Source organism: Pleurodeles waltl, chromosome 11 (genome assembly GCF_031143425.1).
Source record: "Pleurodeles waltl isolate 20211129_DDA chromosome 11, aPleWal1.hap1.20221129, whole genome shotgun sequence".
NCBI lineage: Eukaryota > Metazoa > Chordata > Amphibia > Caudata > Salamandridae > Pleurodeles > Pleurodeles waltl.
In genome coordinates this window covers 177,345,418-177,362,340 of record NC_090450.1, presented here as the reverse complement: position 1 = coordinate 177,362,340, position 16,923 = coordinate 177,345,418, and the positions used below count along the sequence as shown (strand labels likewise).

At 49.0% G+C, this 16,923-nt stretch overlaps 1 protein-coding gene across 7 annotated transcripts in view; it reads right to left on the bottom strand.

The window, feature by feature from the left end:
* Nucleotides 1-16,923, bottom strand: part of LOC138265564 (von Willebrand factor A domain-containing protein 5A-like) — a 613,576-nt gene that overhangs the window by 368,826 nt on the left and 227,827 nt on the right. For all 7 annotated transcript variants that reach the window (XR_011199384.1, XM_069213382.1, XM_069213384.1 and 4 more), the window contains exon 9: nt 3,889-4,033. Coding sequence is in view for 6 of the 7 variants with exons in the window: in XM_069213382.1 (XP_069069483.1) it covers nt 3,889-4,033 (145 nt within the window). In the remaining variant the exon portion in view is untranslated. The remainder of the gene's footprint in view (nt 1-3,888; nt 4,034-16,923) is intronic.

The window sequence follows — 16,923 nt, the reverse complement described above, 5'->3', positions numbered from 1 at the left end:
TACTGCCGCACTGGGGGCATGTAATGACGTAGTATGCTTGGGGCAGGGTCAGAATGGACTTCTCTAAATAAATAAAGTGCATATATAAAATTAAGCACTGAGGGGCTTATTTACAAGCTCCTTGCACCACTTGCCTTATGGATGGTAATAAGGGGGAGCTGCATCTCCAAAACGGTTGGAATCTGGTGCACACTGCTAGAGGAGTCCCTCAGACTGCTGGAAGAACACCACCAGGGACAACCAGAGATTCAGGCGGCGGTCCTGAAGGCATATGAAAAGGTGGCTAAGATGGCTGAGAGGCTAAGGATCTTGAACTAGCACAACTACATGGTGCAAGCCCATACTCAGCGAGACCGTACTGGTTTGCTCCTAGTTTGGTTAGCAACCCCTATTAAACGTGGATCGATCATTGTGGAGCTGACCACAGATGATGGCAGATGGCTGCACAGGCAGGACAATATAAATAGGGAATTTCACGATTACTACACCAAATTATACAGAAGGATGGTGGACCTCTCAGAGATGCGGCTGAAGGAATTCCTGGGGCGGCTATGCCACCAACCCTCACCCGAGAAGAGGCACAGGCACTAGGAGAGGCAGTCACCCTTCAGGAGATTAAGGCGACCATGAAAACGCTGGCTAGGAATAAGGTCCCGGGGACAGACGGGCTGTCCATAGAGTTTTATGCTGCATACTTGGGGCTCTTGGCCCCTAAACTGGTGACCTGAATAACGCGGTCAGACAGGAAGAACTCTTACAACCGACCACTCAGGAGGCCCTTATATTCTCTCTGTTGAAGCCTGGGAAGGAGCTGCATGACAGGAGAGCCTACAAGCCATTCTCCATGTTAAATACTGACTATAAAATCCTCAGAATAATTTTAGCCACACAACTGCTATCCCACATGCCACACTTAGTCCATTGAGACCAAGCAGGATTTATACCGGGGCGCAGCACGGGCCACAACATCAGACGGCTGTGCCAGATCCTCAGGAACCAGGATAGAGAGAGGGAGAGGCCGTCAATATTAGCAATTGATATCAAGAAGGCATTCAACAGTCTGGAATGACACTTCCTATATGGTGCCATGTGGAAACAGGGCCTTGGAGAGGACTTCTCGTCTTGGGCCCGCCTGTTGTATACAGGCCCAAAGGCTAGAGTCCGCACAGGTATCAGGGGGATAGGAAGTGGAGAGGGGGACCAGACAGGGCTGCTCTCTCTCCCCCCTACTTTTTGCATTAGAAGTGGAATCCCTGACCAACTGGGCATTCACAGGCAGTAACTATCAAGGCCTATTACTAGGGGATCGAGTGCACCACATAGCACTTCTGTTCCTCCTTGATGACTTGGAGGCGAGGGACAGTGCTCGGACGATGCTACATCGATATGAACTGCTGTTGGGCTCCGGGTCAATTTGAACAAATCCTGCTTGTTCCCTATTCATAACTCGAGGCAACCACCAGAAGACTGGGATCCCTGCTGTGGGAACCTAACACCTTCCAATATCTCGGAGTCTGAGTGTTTCATAAACTGGAAGACTTGCTAGAAGGCAATATAGGCAGGATGATCAGGACCCTTAGGACCAGAACTACATTCTGGGCGATGCTGACCTTGTCGGTTGCAGGCCGAGTGGCCCTGCTGAAGATGATATCATTGCCCAGACTGCTCTGCCTCTTCAAGACCCTCCCGGTCTGGATACCAGCCTTGTACTTTCAAAATATTAATCAGATTATCACCAGCTTTATATGGGGCCAAGGCAGGCACTATGCAGCTCCCAACGACAAAGGAGGGGCTGGCTGTCCGAGGTTATGAGGCCTATTACCTAGTATCACAATTGCAGTGGGTCACACAATAGGTGGCCAGCAAAGACCTGACGGAGAGGTCCAGATGCTAACCTTGAAGCAACCATGCTGACCCGAGTTCTGCTCGCCCTTCCCCTGCAGAGATCCGCAGGCACCGCTGAGTTTCGAGTCGTACGGCAGTGCTGGATGCACAGACTCCTAAATGCATGAATACGTGTCCCCTACTGACCGGATACACCCCTTCCCTATATGAAGGAGTTACAACATGAAGGGACAAGGCATGGACTTATAGCCTGGCATGACACCAGCATAACTACAATAGATACCCTCTCTGAGGAGGGGACACAGACAGATGCCTGCACTGTGGTGAGCTAGGGGCGGAATTTCACCACATGTTTTGGAGCTGCCCTGCACTTGGAATGTTCTGGGGGTGGGGTATTACGGAAAGGCTAACTGATAGCATAGAGCTCAAGGTCTCCTGCGAGGCCCAACACTGCCTATTGGGATGGTTTTGCCCGACAGCAAAGACGAAAGTCACTGGCCGCTTCCAGGACCTGGTGCTGGTGCTGGTCCTTGCTAAAAGGGAGATTACGAAATGTGGGAAAACCCCAAGATGTCCTTGCTTACAAGCATGGAGATGAGAGTTCAGGAAGTAGGCAGATCTGGAGACAGAGGGGAGTCTCCGGGAGGCGAAACGAGGGAAGGGTTCGATTGATGGTGCGCAGGCCTGGGGTACACTAGTAGACACCCTAAGAGACCCAGAGGAACCACCACAGGAAGAGGCATAAAAACATGCACCAGGGGGTAGCTGCACAAAGTTCATGCTAAGGAACGTTGGGTAAGCGAAAATCCCAGGGGGAGAGTGTAATAGGACAGAGCGGCACTATATGGGACAGGACCTATAGGGCAGACATACCCCACAGAACGAATGGATGCAGCATGGGGGGTGGGGTGAGGGGCTATTGCAGGATTGTTAAATGCAAATTTGGGATGGACTACCAGGCCAAGAAGAGTGATGCAACTCTGAGCAGACAGCTTGTTGACCAAGGCACAATCACAGGCAGACAGATGAGGGGCAATCAGCTTAACATGTTGATTAACGTGAAAAGTAACGTGAAAAGTATGTAGGGTGAATGTACAAATGCTTAAGATACTGATGCAAGACAGGTTGTGTATGTTTCTCCCGACATGAAATAAAAAGTTGTTTAAAGAAAAAAAAGAGAGAGTATATAAGGGGTATCCAAAATGGAGCCACAGGCTTCCATAGCCATGGGACACTCATACACACGCTACCTGTATCATGCAGGACACATCCACAACGTGCACAGCATACACTTGAGATGACAGCAGTAGTATCTAGGCATTCACTCCTGTTACACAAGTAAATAGGGCTAGCCACAACTATGGATCCAGTAAACAACGTATGATACCAATACCATCACTGCCACTCTATAAAATAAAACTGTGACATGGGCAGTAGTCAGCTGTCAGTGAGCTTGGTGTGCCCCTGTACCTCCAAGTCTAGGACAGGTCCAAGACCTCATTTATGCCAAGGGACAGGTCTAGGCCTCCGTGCACACACTAGATTTTTGTGAGGCTAGTGCAAAGCAAAAAGCCAGGACACTAGATAAATGCAGTTGGGCTCTCATGGCAGGGGAACATGACTGTACACTATGCAGTGAGTATCCCAACCCAATAATAGGCATTTACAACATAACTAGTAATAACATAACCAGTAGTGTTACATTAATGTGCAAGATCAGAAACAAGCAGGAGATACTGTTGGCATAGTATGAAATGCTTGTCTCAAAATACCCAATAACCATATCTCAGACATAATAATTTGTGCTCCTATCTGTAATCTTTAATTTGCTTTGGAACTGCTCAGTCAACATCCTTTTATTACACATTTTTAATTCTACCTTTTCCCACACTCCCTCTGCCTATCCAATTTTGCATGTCCCTTGCAGTTCCTCATTCTTTTTGTCACTTCTGAAATTCCCCCAATCTATCACTTAAAAGCTTCTCCATTTGCCTCCCCTTATACCCATCAATTCCTACTTCCCAGCTGTCCTTAACCATTTACCTGCCTTGGATGTCCTGGTTTTTCAGCTTTGCTGTAAATATGCTTTAAAGGTGGTAAAATATTAGTGCCACCCATATTTGCTTTTATTTTTTTTATTTGCTTCAAAGCAGACTTCATGGATTTCTGTGTGTATTTCACGCTGCTCCTGTGAGATATTGAAAAGAAAAGACAAGATTCAAGCCACTGCCAGGACAGTTGCAAACAATCATACAGAGAAGGCAAACAATCATACAGAAAAGGACTCAATAATTAAAAACAATTCACATGGTTTGATTCACAGTCTGTTTGTGGGACTTATAAGGAAATAAAGCACCAGTGATAATCTGTTTGTGACTGCTACAGTTAAAGATAAACAAAAGAACACTCTGGTGGCATATGAAAGTAATACTCATTTAATGGAATGGAGTTAATATGGGATAAATTTGAGGCAGTCACCCAATGCCGTACCCTATGTTTTTCTCATCAGCACTGAGAAATCGGGTGGTTGGTTGACTAGGGTCTGAGCCCTGTCCAAATAACATCCCACAATCCACAATCCCTTGCAGGGTGAACCACAAAAAGTCACTCATTTAACCTATGCCTAACCCTGAGTAGCTTGGCACAAAAAGCAGTCAGGCTAAACCTAGTGGCAATGTGTTAAGTATTTATGCAGTATTGAAACAGCAATGCAGTGAAAACACAACACAATAAAAATCCCAAACCAATTTAGAAAAATAGAGTAAATTGTATTACATTATCTGACAACAAAACCATCACAATTCAATTAGTAGAACCGGAGTTATGAACTTCTACGTTTTAAGGTTCAAAATAGCAAGTCCTCAGTTTTAGAAAATAACCAACTGAGCACTTTAAACACCACAACTAAGGGTCTGGAGTGGATGGAGCCCTCTTAGGGGTTCAAGACTCACTCAAGCTGGGTCCAGGTGCGGTTTCAAGATTGTGGGAGGCTGTTATGTCCATGAGGCTCTGAAAAGGAGGCCAGCTAAACTAGCCCTTGGAGCCACTTCTGAAGCCTTAGGTGCAGGTGAAGATGCAGGACTCTGCAGCAGGGCTGGCCTCTGAAGGTTCAATGAGGCTCCAGGAACCAACGCAGTCCGTCCAGCTACAGCAGCAGTCAAGCAGAGTGCACAACAGGTCACATCAGCAGGCAGTCCTCTGACAGTCCTTCTGCAGTTGCATGAGTGAAATGCACAGTCGGTCTGAGAGCCCTATTTTTATACCCTGGTGCCATGCTCCTAGAAGTTGGGAGAAGTTTCCTGAAGGGTTCTTTCCTTGCTCCCGTGCCCTGGCTCCTAGCTGGCTACACTGATAATTCAGGGTTCTTAAGCCTGCAGTGTGGTGGCAGAGTATAGGCTATTCAGGTGCAAGTGGGGCTGTGCTGTGCTTATTGCTGCCTCCCCATCAAGTCAGTCAATCGCCCATTCAGGCTATGCTAATCCCACTATTGTGTGACTGTGTGGGGAGAATTCACAAAGTTTTAACTATCAGTTACGCTCAGTCATATGAACTAAGGCAGGCTGCAGGCAAAGAGGGCTAAGGACAAAAAAATACCAACGTTCTAAAAGTGGCATTTTCAGACTTGTACTGATAAATCTGACTTTACCATTAAAGAGGGTTTATCATTACAAGTTCATAGATACCAAAAATGATTTATCTACCACTTCTGGTTTGGGAATTGTAGCTTACTAAATATAAAAAGGAATCCCCAGTGTTAACTTATGGGAGGGGTAGGCCTCCCAGTACTGAAAACCACATTTTGGAGTTTTTCACTACTAGGACATGTAAAACTAAAAGTACGTGTCCTGCCTTTTAATTACACAGCACCAGCCATATGGGCTACCTTGAGCCTACCTTATGGATGACTTAGATGGAATAAAAGGTGAGTTTAAGGCTTGGCATGTCAACATGACAGTGGGACACTGCCATCAGGCTGCAATTGTAGGCCTTGAACATGTTTTAAAGTGCTACTTAAGTGGGTGGCACAATAAAGGCTGCCAACATTTAATTTACAGACCACTCTACAAGGGACTTAAACATGGAAATTAAATATTCCAATCAGGTATATGCCAATCAAATCATGTTTTAGGGAGAGAGCACAAATACTTTAGCACTGTTAGCAGTGATAAAGTGCACTGAGTCCTAAGGCCAACAAGCAAAAATAGAGCAAAAAGTAGGAGGAGGAAGGCAAGACGTTTGGGGTGACCATATAGAGAGGCCAATTTCCAACAAGCACAAATTATGACACAGAGAACCATTTTATCCTATCAGACTGCCCATCTTCTAGGTCATTCTAGATGTTCTAAAATGGTAACTTTTTTTGTTCAAAGTCCGAGATTGGATCCTAAACTTATTCTTACATGTGGTTCAACATGCTTACTTATGTGATTCAGTCTGAAAGCTATAAAAAAACAATTGGTATGGCAAAAAGTGTATGACCTCCATTGATGATTTACAAACCAGCCATAATGAATTAAAAAACTGACCAACCTGTAGCTAATTGTTTTAACCTTGTGGACCATTTGTTATCAGACTTGACAGTTGTCCTTGTAGAACATGTCTTAAAGAAGGACCTTCTGGACTCCAGAGAAAACTTCTGGATGTAGTGTTTGAAATCATTGTAACCAGATGAACTGAACATCACTGACAATACCACCTGATAACTGCATATCCCAAAAGATCTTAGGACTGTCTCATATTCCAAACTGAACCTTCACTCATGATGCTTTTTGAAAATCCAGCAGTGTTAGCTGTGCAACCACTGAACAAACAATGTTTTATTTTCTGAGGATATATATATTTTCCATGAAAAAAAGGTTAAGGATAAATTATAGTTAAGAAAACTTTATTCTTCTTTTTATACAAATCCAACTTAAACTACACAAACTGAAATTTTAAAATTGAGGTAGAGATATAACTTAACTATCTGGTAAATCGTGTGATTTCAGATGTCATAAGTGTTGTCATGAATGCTATGATTTCACATACTATAACAAGTAATATGCAAGGGTATAACCAGTGCATAAAGAAGGGATGAGTTATAGTTCATGTAGTGTGGCAAGTGAAGTGGCAAGACTGTGTACGGAGGTGTAGGACTCACAGTAATTTGAAGGTGGTGTGTAAAATATAAATTTACGTTATAACCATGACTTTAACATTTCTAAAGTTTGTGTAGTTTAGGCTGTATACAAATGATGTTTACCTATCTCTAATTTATCCTTAACATTTGGGTTTTTGTCATGGAATTTCAAAGGCCTTTGATTTTTTAATGCAATTTTTTTTCTAATTGTGCAGTTTACTTTTGTCAAGTGGAGTGTCACTATGTGTAGTGTGGTACTTTACAATGGAGGAAAGTGTCATAAAGTCTACTGTCATACAGTATAGTGTTACAGAGCAGAGTTTCATAGAGTGGAGTGGTGTAGAGTGAAGTGGGGTAGGGTGAGGTAGATATGAGTGACAGAGTGGAGTAGCATACAAAGGAATAGCGTATAGTAGAGTGGCATTCAGTAGAGTGGCATATAGTGGAGTGTATAGAGCAGGATAGCATAGAGTGGAGTGTGGTACTGTGGAGTTGCGTACAGTGGAATAGTACTCAGTGGATTGCCAGACTGAAGTGTCGTACAGTGTAGTGGCATACAGTGGAACAGCATATACTGGAATGGCGTACAGTGCAATGGCGTAGATTAGTGTGTGATAGAGTGAGTGGTGTACAGTGGAAAAGCACAGAAGGGAGTGGGCTTAAGTGGAGTTGCATACAATGGAGTGTCATTGAGTGGAGTGGCACAGAGTGGAGGTGCAAAGATTGAAGTGGTGTAAGAGTGGAAAAGATGTAGAGTGCAGTGGTGTAGAGTGAAGTGGGGTACACTGGAGTAGTGTCGAGTGTAATAACATTGAGTTTAGTGGGGTTCAGTCTAGTCACGTACAGTGGAGTGGCATATAGTGGAGCAGTGTAGAGTACAGTGTTGGACAGTGGAACAGCATAGACTGTGGAAGTGTAGGGTGTAATGGATTGGCATAGAATGTAGTGTTGCACAGTAATATAGCATACACTGGATTGTGGTACAGTGCAGTGGCCTATACTGCAGTGGAGTAAACTGGAGTGGTGTACAATGAATTGGTGCAGAGTGGAATGGCAGAGAGTAGAGCAGCATAGAGTGTAGTGATGTAGAGTGAGGCTGTGTGCAATGGGGCAGTGTACCGTGCAGGAGCATACAGTGAAGTGACATAGACTGGAGTATCATAGAATAAAGTGCTGTAAAGTATAATAGCGTAGAGCAGAGTGGTGTACACTGGAGTGGGGTACAGTGGAGTGGAGTACAGTGGATTAGCACAGAGGGTATTGGCTTACAGTGAAGTGGCACAGAGTGAAGAGGCATAGATTGGAGTGTGTAAATTGAAGCAGTTGTAGCGCCAAAATGTGTGAACGGATGTAAATGTTACCTGGTAGGAATATACATTATGAGGTGTGCATATTCATTTTTGGTAGCATGTGTAAATCGTGTAATTGGTGTCAAAGTTTGAAGTTTTGAAAAACATAGGGTGTCAGTATGACCCCGGCAGACGGCGGTAAAACTGAGAAAAGTACTGCCAACAGGCTGGCGGTACTTTTCCCCATATTAAGACATTGGCGGTTTGGCCACACCGTCCGCCACAGTGATAACGGCTGCCAGGCTGGAGACTGCAGTCTCCAGCCCGGCGGCCGTCACTAGCCCACCTGCGGGATTATGACCCTGCCTACCGCCATGGTTTTCGTGGCAACCTTACCGCCATGAAAACCATGGCGGCAGGCACTATCAGGGAATCAGGGAATTCCTGTCACTGATAGAGGTCTGATCCGCCTCCCTCCACCTCCCCTTGTTTCCCCCGCCCCCTCCTCTCCAGACCTCCCCCTTCATTCATGCACCTTCATTCACACATCCACACACGCATTCACACACTCATTCTCACAATGTTATAATGAGCCCCATAGTTATGTATTGCTCTGCGGTGTACTGTGGTAAGTTTGTGGTATACCTCGATACATGGGGATAAAAAGTCAGTATTGGCTAATGGCTGTTTTTAGCAAAGGTAAAAGGTAGCCATGTAGGTTATAACACAGTTTTGCTGCTTTCTGCAGTGTGCCTTTTGCTGTGTTCTGGCTGAGGGTCTTAGCTATAGGTAAATATTAGGTTTTACTGTTGCTCACTACCTAGTACCACTTTATTTTAGTGGTAATAGTTGGAGAATTTAATTCACAATTTTCTTTGTGTTTTAATAGCAGTCTATGGAGAACTGCACAGTTATTTTTTAGTAGAGCAGCAACTTGTAGGTATTAATGTGCTACCCTGTAGACTTTTTTGTGTGTATTCAAATATGTTAAAAATAGAAAATAGACTTTAGTACACTATGGCCCTCATTATGACATTGGCAGTAAATCCCACTTACCGCCATGCTGACTGCTGCCAACATACCGATGTGGCGGCGGATATCCGCTACCCATATTATGACACACACACCAATCCGTCACTATTCAGCCACAAACAAAAGTCCGCCAGCCCAAAGGTCAGTGATAACTGGCGCTATCGTTACGCCAACAGAACTACACCCACAACATTATGACCCACGAATCACCCCGGTGGACATTTAATGGCGCTAAACCCTTGGCAGAACAAACCGCTGCGCTCAAAATACACACACTCAAACAAAACACCACATTGGACAATTCAAACTACACACACCTGACACCCATACACACACCACACCCACACCCCTATAAAACACACACCCACATTACCCACAACCCCTTACGACTACAAATAATTGGCACAAGACTGACACCATGACCACAGACAAAACCACAGCCACACAGCATCATCACCTATATACCACCCATGCACCCCACATCACACACCCCAACACATCACCCTACACACCCTCATCCACACCACTTACACTACACTCATGGCACCACAACGACACCCCAGGTTCTCTGAGGAGGAGCTAAGGGTCATGGTGGAGGATATCATCCGGGTAGAGCCACAGCTATTTGGATCACAGGTGCAGCAGATATCCATTGCTAGGAAGGTGGAGCTATGGCGGAGGATCGTGGACAGGGTCAACGCCGTGGGACAGCACCCCAGAACAAGAGATTACATCAGGAAGAGGTGGAACGACCTAAGTGGGAAGGTGTGTTCCATTGCAGCAAGACACCAACTGGCTGTACAGAGGACTGGCGGTGGACCCCCACCTCCTCCCCCTCAACTAACAACATGGGAGGAACATGTCTTGGCAATCATGCATCTTGAGGGCCTAGCAGGAGTAGGAGGAGGACTAGACTCTGGTAAGTCAACCCTTTACTACTATCACCCCACCCTACCTGCATGCCATCACATACCCTCACCCTCATTCCCATCACTCCACCATTTCTTACACACCCCACCATCACAACCCACTCATCCCAATGCCAAGCCCTGCATGCACCAACAATGCATGGACACCACTCACAGACCTGCATGGACACCTATCACTAAAGCATGCACACTAGAGGGAAACAGCTAGCCCACCAAATAACAACTCACACAAGGCAAAGCTGCCAGGGAAATAACAACCATAGAGGGCAACACACCCATGCACAAGATGTCACATGCATAAACAATAACACTACATTTACATCCCCACAGGTAACCCAGCCAATGTCACCGGCGAAGAGGTTCCATCGACATCCAGTCCCGCCCCAGAAGGGGCCCACAGTGATGACAGCAGCTCTGGTCGCCTGGATCTGGATGACCAACCTGGCCCATCAGGGACCTCCAGACAGTCGGTTACCCAGGAACACTCTCACACCACCACAGAGCCTCCCCCTCAGGAAACACCAGCACAGCACCCACCCAGCAGGCCCAGACCTCTGTTCCAAGGACACGTCAATCAGCAGTGTGTCCACCACTACAGGAACCCCAGGGCACACCACAAACCCAAGACAATCTGGGACCTGGGGTCAGTGGCAATGGGCACACGGTTCAGGGGACAGAGGTACAGGACAACAAGGAAGCCAGAGGACTGCTGTGCGACAGGGGGAGGACAGGCCCTGGCAACCGATCCTCCAGGAGGCACTAACAGCGATCCTGGGAGCATATCAACAGTTCCCGGATATGCTGGGCCAGATCTTGGACAAGATGCAGGAGAACATGCGGCTGCAGGAAAGACAGTACGTGGGGATCAGGGAGGACTTGAAGGCCATTGACACCACCCTGGTCTCCATTGCAGGGGTGCTGGCTGACATGGCCAACAGTATGAGGGAGGCAGTCGCACAACAGTGGGGCCCTGACACTAGCCACACTACAGAACAGCACTCCTCCTCCTCTGCCGCTAGTGGACAGGAGGCCCTGCCACAGGAACAATAGGCCACCAGCACCCCTCCAGAAGGAGAGCCACCGCGCAAATGTTCCCTGCGATCCAGGCAGAAGCCAGAGACTATTCCCAAGACCCCCTCCAGAAAATAAGACTTTCCTGAATGTCACCCTTGTGTCCCACTCTGTCACCATGTCCACCTTGAACTGCTATTGCTCCCCTTTCTATGCCCCCATTGGACACTGCACCTGTGTTACAAAAAGACTGGACCCTAACTTGGACTTTCCTCCATCATCACCCCAGCCCATTGCACTACCCCCTCTTCTTCAGAGCACTGCAATAAACACACTTTGATAAAATACAAGTATGGTGTATGTCAAATGATTTAAAAATGTATTCGTTTAACAAGGTTCAACATTAAAATTCAACTGTACAGTAATGTTTACATAGGAACGACCTGTAGTTCGCTTCACTGAACACACCAGGAGCTATAGTGGAGCACCAACATCTGCAAAAAGAGATGCCAAAGGATACAGTGAGTGGGCATAGAAGTAGGAATCCACAGCCTGCCACTGACAATGTCACACATCAAACTGTCTGATATGCTAAATAACACTGTCTTACCAGTGTCTCATTGAAAGTATTGATAAATGACATCACTTCTGTTGTCCTCATCATCTGCCTCCTCATTTCACTGTCCACAGGGTCCACTGCTGCCACACGGCCATCTCCAGCCTGCTTCTCCTGCAGAAAAAGAACATGCAAGGCAAGGTTGTGCAACATACAGAATGCCACGATTATCTAGCAGACCTTCTTGGGTGAGTATCACAGGGATCTACCTGTTAGATGGAGGCACAGAAACCTGGCCTTCAGGCGGCCGAAGGTCCTTTCTATAATCCTTCTTGTTCGCCCACGTGCCTCATTGTAACGTTCCTCTGCCCTTGTCCTGGCATTCCTCACAGAGGTCAGTAACCATGAGAGGTTGGGGTAACCAGAGTCACCTGCAAATATCGAGGGACAACTGTTAGCCACGCACTCACCCTTAGGGGCCACACCATACCCATACACCAACATCCACTGGGTGGGAACCAGGACTCACCTATTGCCACACACGGTGCCTCTGGAGTTGGGCCATCACATTTGGGAAGCTGCTATTCCTCAGGATAAAGGCATCATGCACAGGCCCAGGATACTTAGCAGTGACGTGGGAGATGTACTGGTCTGCCAGGCACACCATTTGCACATTCATGGAGTGAAAACTCTTTTGATTTCTGAATACCTGTTCATTTTGCCGGGGGGACAAATGCAATATGTGTTTCATCAACTGCCCCAATGATTTTGGGGATATGTCCCATTGCATTAAAGTCAGCTTTCACTGTGGCCAAATCCTCCACCTGGGGAAAAGGATGTACCTGCACATGTGTTTAATCAGGACAGACAACACTCTGGTCAGCATTATTCAGAACATTGGCTGTGACATTCCTGCTGCCAAGCCCACTGTCACTTAGAAAGAACCAGTTGCCAGGAAATGGAGCACAGATAGCACTTGCACAAGAGGGGGGGGGATCCCAGTGGGGTGACGGATAGCAGATATCAGGTCAGGCTTCAATTGGGCACACAGCTTAGTGATTGTGGCCCTGTCAAGTCTATAGGTGAGGATATTGTGCTTATCCCCCATTATTGCCAAGTTCACCAGGGGTCTGTACACGGGAGGATGTCTCCATCTCCTATTCATCCGCAGCGGTTGCAATCTATGGGAAAAAAGAGTGAGCAGCTGGTCGTTATCTGTACATTGTAACCACTACAGTGCAACGCATATTGTGATTGTTACAATATTGTGGTGGGATATGTCCATAATGTTATTCTGTGTATTGTGACGCAGTTAGAACCCATGGCCTCCCCCCCCCCCAAATGGCGTCCACCTGTCCTGTATGGAGGACATGTGGAAATGAGGTAATTCCGCAGACGTTGTGCGCCGTTGCGGGAGGTGGTCGAGAACCACTGTGCAACTACTCATTGGCTATCATTGGGCCCTATAGGGTACAGTGGCCAATGGTGATGTACGCCGGCGGTGAAGGTATGCACCGCCGTGGATGTGACCGCCATTTTCTATCTGTTCACACACTTGCTACCGGACCTTCAACAGGAGAGGACCAACACTGCATGTGCTGCTGTGACCTGTGTCTGGAAGCGACCATGGCTCGTGTGACTGGGGAAAGGTTCCCTGCCTTCACCTCGGTGGAGTTGGAGTGACTGGTGGATGGGGTCCTACCCCAGTACTGACTGCTGTATGCTCCTCCAGACCAACAGGTGAGTACACCGTGAGTATGATGCATGGAGCGTGAATGCATGGAGTGCTGTGTGTGAAGGCCTCATGTGGGGGGGGGGTGGGTGGATGGGTCCTGGAAATCGTGCAGCATCTATGCTGGGCCATATCTGTGCTAATGGGGATGGGATGGGGCATGGTGGGCCATAAGTGTAACAGGCAGGATGGTCGGACTACTACCTTTCCCTGTGTGCATTTCACTGCAGGTCAGCGCCCATCAAAAGAATGGATCATGGCATGCCATCGCCAAGGAAGTGCAGACCCTGTGGGTCTACGGCACACGGAGCACCCACTGTCGGAAACAGTGGGAGGACCGGAGACGCTGGGCACGGAAGACCACGGAGGCCCAGCTGGGGATGGCCTCCCAATGAGGAAGAGGTGCCCGTTGAACCCTGACTCCCCAGATGGCCCGCATACTGACGGTGGCCTATCTGGAGCTGGATGGGCGCTTGAGGGCATCACAGCAGCAACAAGGAGGTGAGTACAGTGCCCTTCATTACAACTTATGCCTGGTGGGGTGGTATCCAGGTGGGGTTTGTGGGCCTTGTGGGTGCACCTAGGTCAGGCCTGACATTTCTGAGTAGGTCCCATGTTGGGCAGGGTTCTTATGTGAAAGTCCTACAACCGAGCTTGTAGGTATCCACTACTGTGCAGGGGTCTGTAGGTCTCAGGTATGCTGCAATTTGCGTTAGGTGTCCCTATCCATGGGCTGGTGACTAGCATTGTGACTGGTAGTGCATTGCCTAATGCGTAGGGCTGTTCCCTGTGTGTGAGTGTATGGTGTACGCCAACGGTGGTGTTGGTGCTGCCATTGAACAAGTGTATCCTTTGTCTCTTCCCCCCCTTTTTGTTTTGTCACCCTGTCCTTCTGTGCATTAGCATCATCTGGCGGAAGAGCAGAGGCACCGGTGACCGAGGGAGCTGCATCCCACAGGACCCAGGAGGCCGAATCCACTGACGGTGAGGGCACCAGTGGGACGGAGGGCGAGGAGAGCACCACGCAGAGACTGGACGGGACAGTTTGGATACCTCTTGTGATGGAAGCTCCCTTGTGGTGGCAGACACCTCTGTGCCCACCCCAGCTACAGGTACAGCCGCCACCCTCCGTACTAGCACCGCCCTCCCAGCAGCCCCTCAGCGAGTATCCCATGCCCCCTCACCCAGGAGGGTGGGCATCTCCTTCGCCCCAGGCACTTCAGGCCCTGCCCCAGTTAGCCCTGCTGCCATGAGTGAGGAGGCTATTGACATCCTGTGATCCATCTCTGTTGGGCAGTCAACCATTGTGAATGCCATCCAGGGGCTGGCAGCCCAAATGCAACAGACAAATGCATTACTGGAGAGCATGTACACTGGCTTGGCGGCCCAACAGAGATCAATCCAGGCTCTGGCCTCCTCTCTGATGGCAGCCACACGGAAAGGGTGCCAGCCCCAAGTGCTGCCAGGAAGGGCAAGGAGCCACCCCAGCTGCTGCAAGGAAGGGAAAGGTGCCACCCCCAGGTGCTGCAAGGAAGGGAAAGATGCCACCCGCCAGCTGCTGAATGGAAGGGAAAGGTGCCACCCCCAGCTGCTGAACAGAAGGGAAAGGGGCCACCCCCAGCTGTTGACCAGAAGGGAAAGATGCTACCCCCGCTGCTGAAAGGAAGGGAAAGATGCCACCCCCAGCTGCTGAACGGAAGGGAAAGATGCAACCCCCAGATGCTGAACGGAAGGGAAAGATGCCACCCCCAGCTGCTAAAAGGAAGGGCAAGGGCCTGCACCAGCAGGCAGAAAAGACAAGAGGCCTGGTGCTGGCACTCAGTCGGAGCCCACACTACCAACCATGGTGGTGCAGCCGTCAAGGCTGCAGGGGATGGTCTGGAGCCTCCCCCCACCACCATCAGCTCCACCAGCAGCACCGCCACCAGCAGCAGCAGCCCCGGTGGGCAGCTGTCTGAGGCTGCAGGGGATGGGCTGGAGCCTCCCCCCACCATTGTCAGCACCGCCACCAGCATCAGCAACCCCAGTGGGCAGCCTTCCAAGGCTGCAGGGGATGGGCTGGAGCCTCCCCCCACCACTGCCAGCACGGCCACCAGCAGCAGCAGCAGCAGCCCCAGTGGGCAGCCGTCCAAGGCTGCAGGGGATGGTCTGGAGCCTCCCCCCCACCACTGCCAGCTCCACCAGTAGCACCACCACTGCCACCTCTGTGCAGCCGTCTCTGCCGGTGGAGAGTGTGTAGTCCTGCGTCCATGGGCTGTTGTGCGGCCTGGCCCCTGCAAATCCTGTGGGTATGAGACCCAGCGTGGAGAGACTGTGACCTTGCACTCCCTAAGATCTGCATCACAGGGCACGATGCCCCCGCCAGAACCAGTGGAGAAGCCTTCCACTCACCCCATCCTCCCCAGGATGAAGCTCACTGGGCTCGATGCCCCCTTTACAACCATTGGAGAAGCCTTCCACTCACCCCATCCTCCTCAGGATGAATCTCACTGGGCACAATGCCCCCTCCAGAACCAGTGGAGAAGCATTCCACTCACCTCAACCTCTCCAGGATGAAGCTCAAAGGGCATTTTGCCCCCTCCAGAGCATGTGGGCAAGTCACCCACTTGAGAGACTGTGGCCTTGTACTCCCCAAGACAAAGCACAGGGCATGTTGCCCTCTCAAGATCCAGTGGGCAAGTCACCCACTTGAGAGACTGTGGCCTTGCACTCCTCTGGACCAAGCACAGGGCATGTTGCCCCCTCCAGAGCCAGTAGGCAAGTCACCCACTTGAGAGACTGTGGCCTTGCAGTCCCCAGGGCCAAGCACAGGGCATGTTGCCTCCTCCATATCCAGTGGGCAAGTCACCCTCTTGAGAGACTGTGGCCTTGCACACCCCAGGACAGAGTAATGGGCATGATGCCCCCTCCAGAGCCATTGGGCAAGTCACCCACTTGAGAGAATGTAGCCTTGCACTCCCCAGGACAGAGTAAAGGGCATGTTGCCCCCCTCTAGGACCAGTGGCATTGTACCATCTTCCGGCTGAGGTGACCCCCCGTTCCCCGCCCCCTTGAGGTGCTTGGCTATTTTCGACCTGATGCCCCTGCAGTGTTCTCTCCATGTTGTTGCAGGAATGAGGTGGGGCCTTTGACTTTGTGATGTGGCCCTGTGGCCTATGGACATTGAGGACTGGGCAGTGTCTCCTGAATTGTAAATATGTATATACTTTTTTATTTGGATGCACGTCTTGGTATTACTTTATCTTATTACAATCTTTTTACTCTATAGTAGTTGTCCTTGCATTATTCCTGAGTGGTATGGGGTGAATACGTTATGTTACTGCATTTGCTTATGTGTATGGTGTTGGGGGTGAGAGTGTTGCGTGTGTGTGTCACTCTCTTTTTCCTCCCTCCCTCACCTGTGTGCCAGG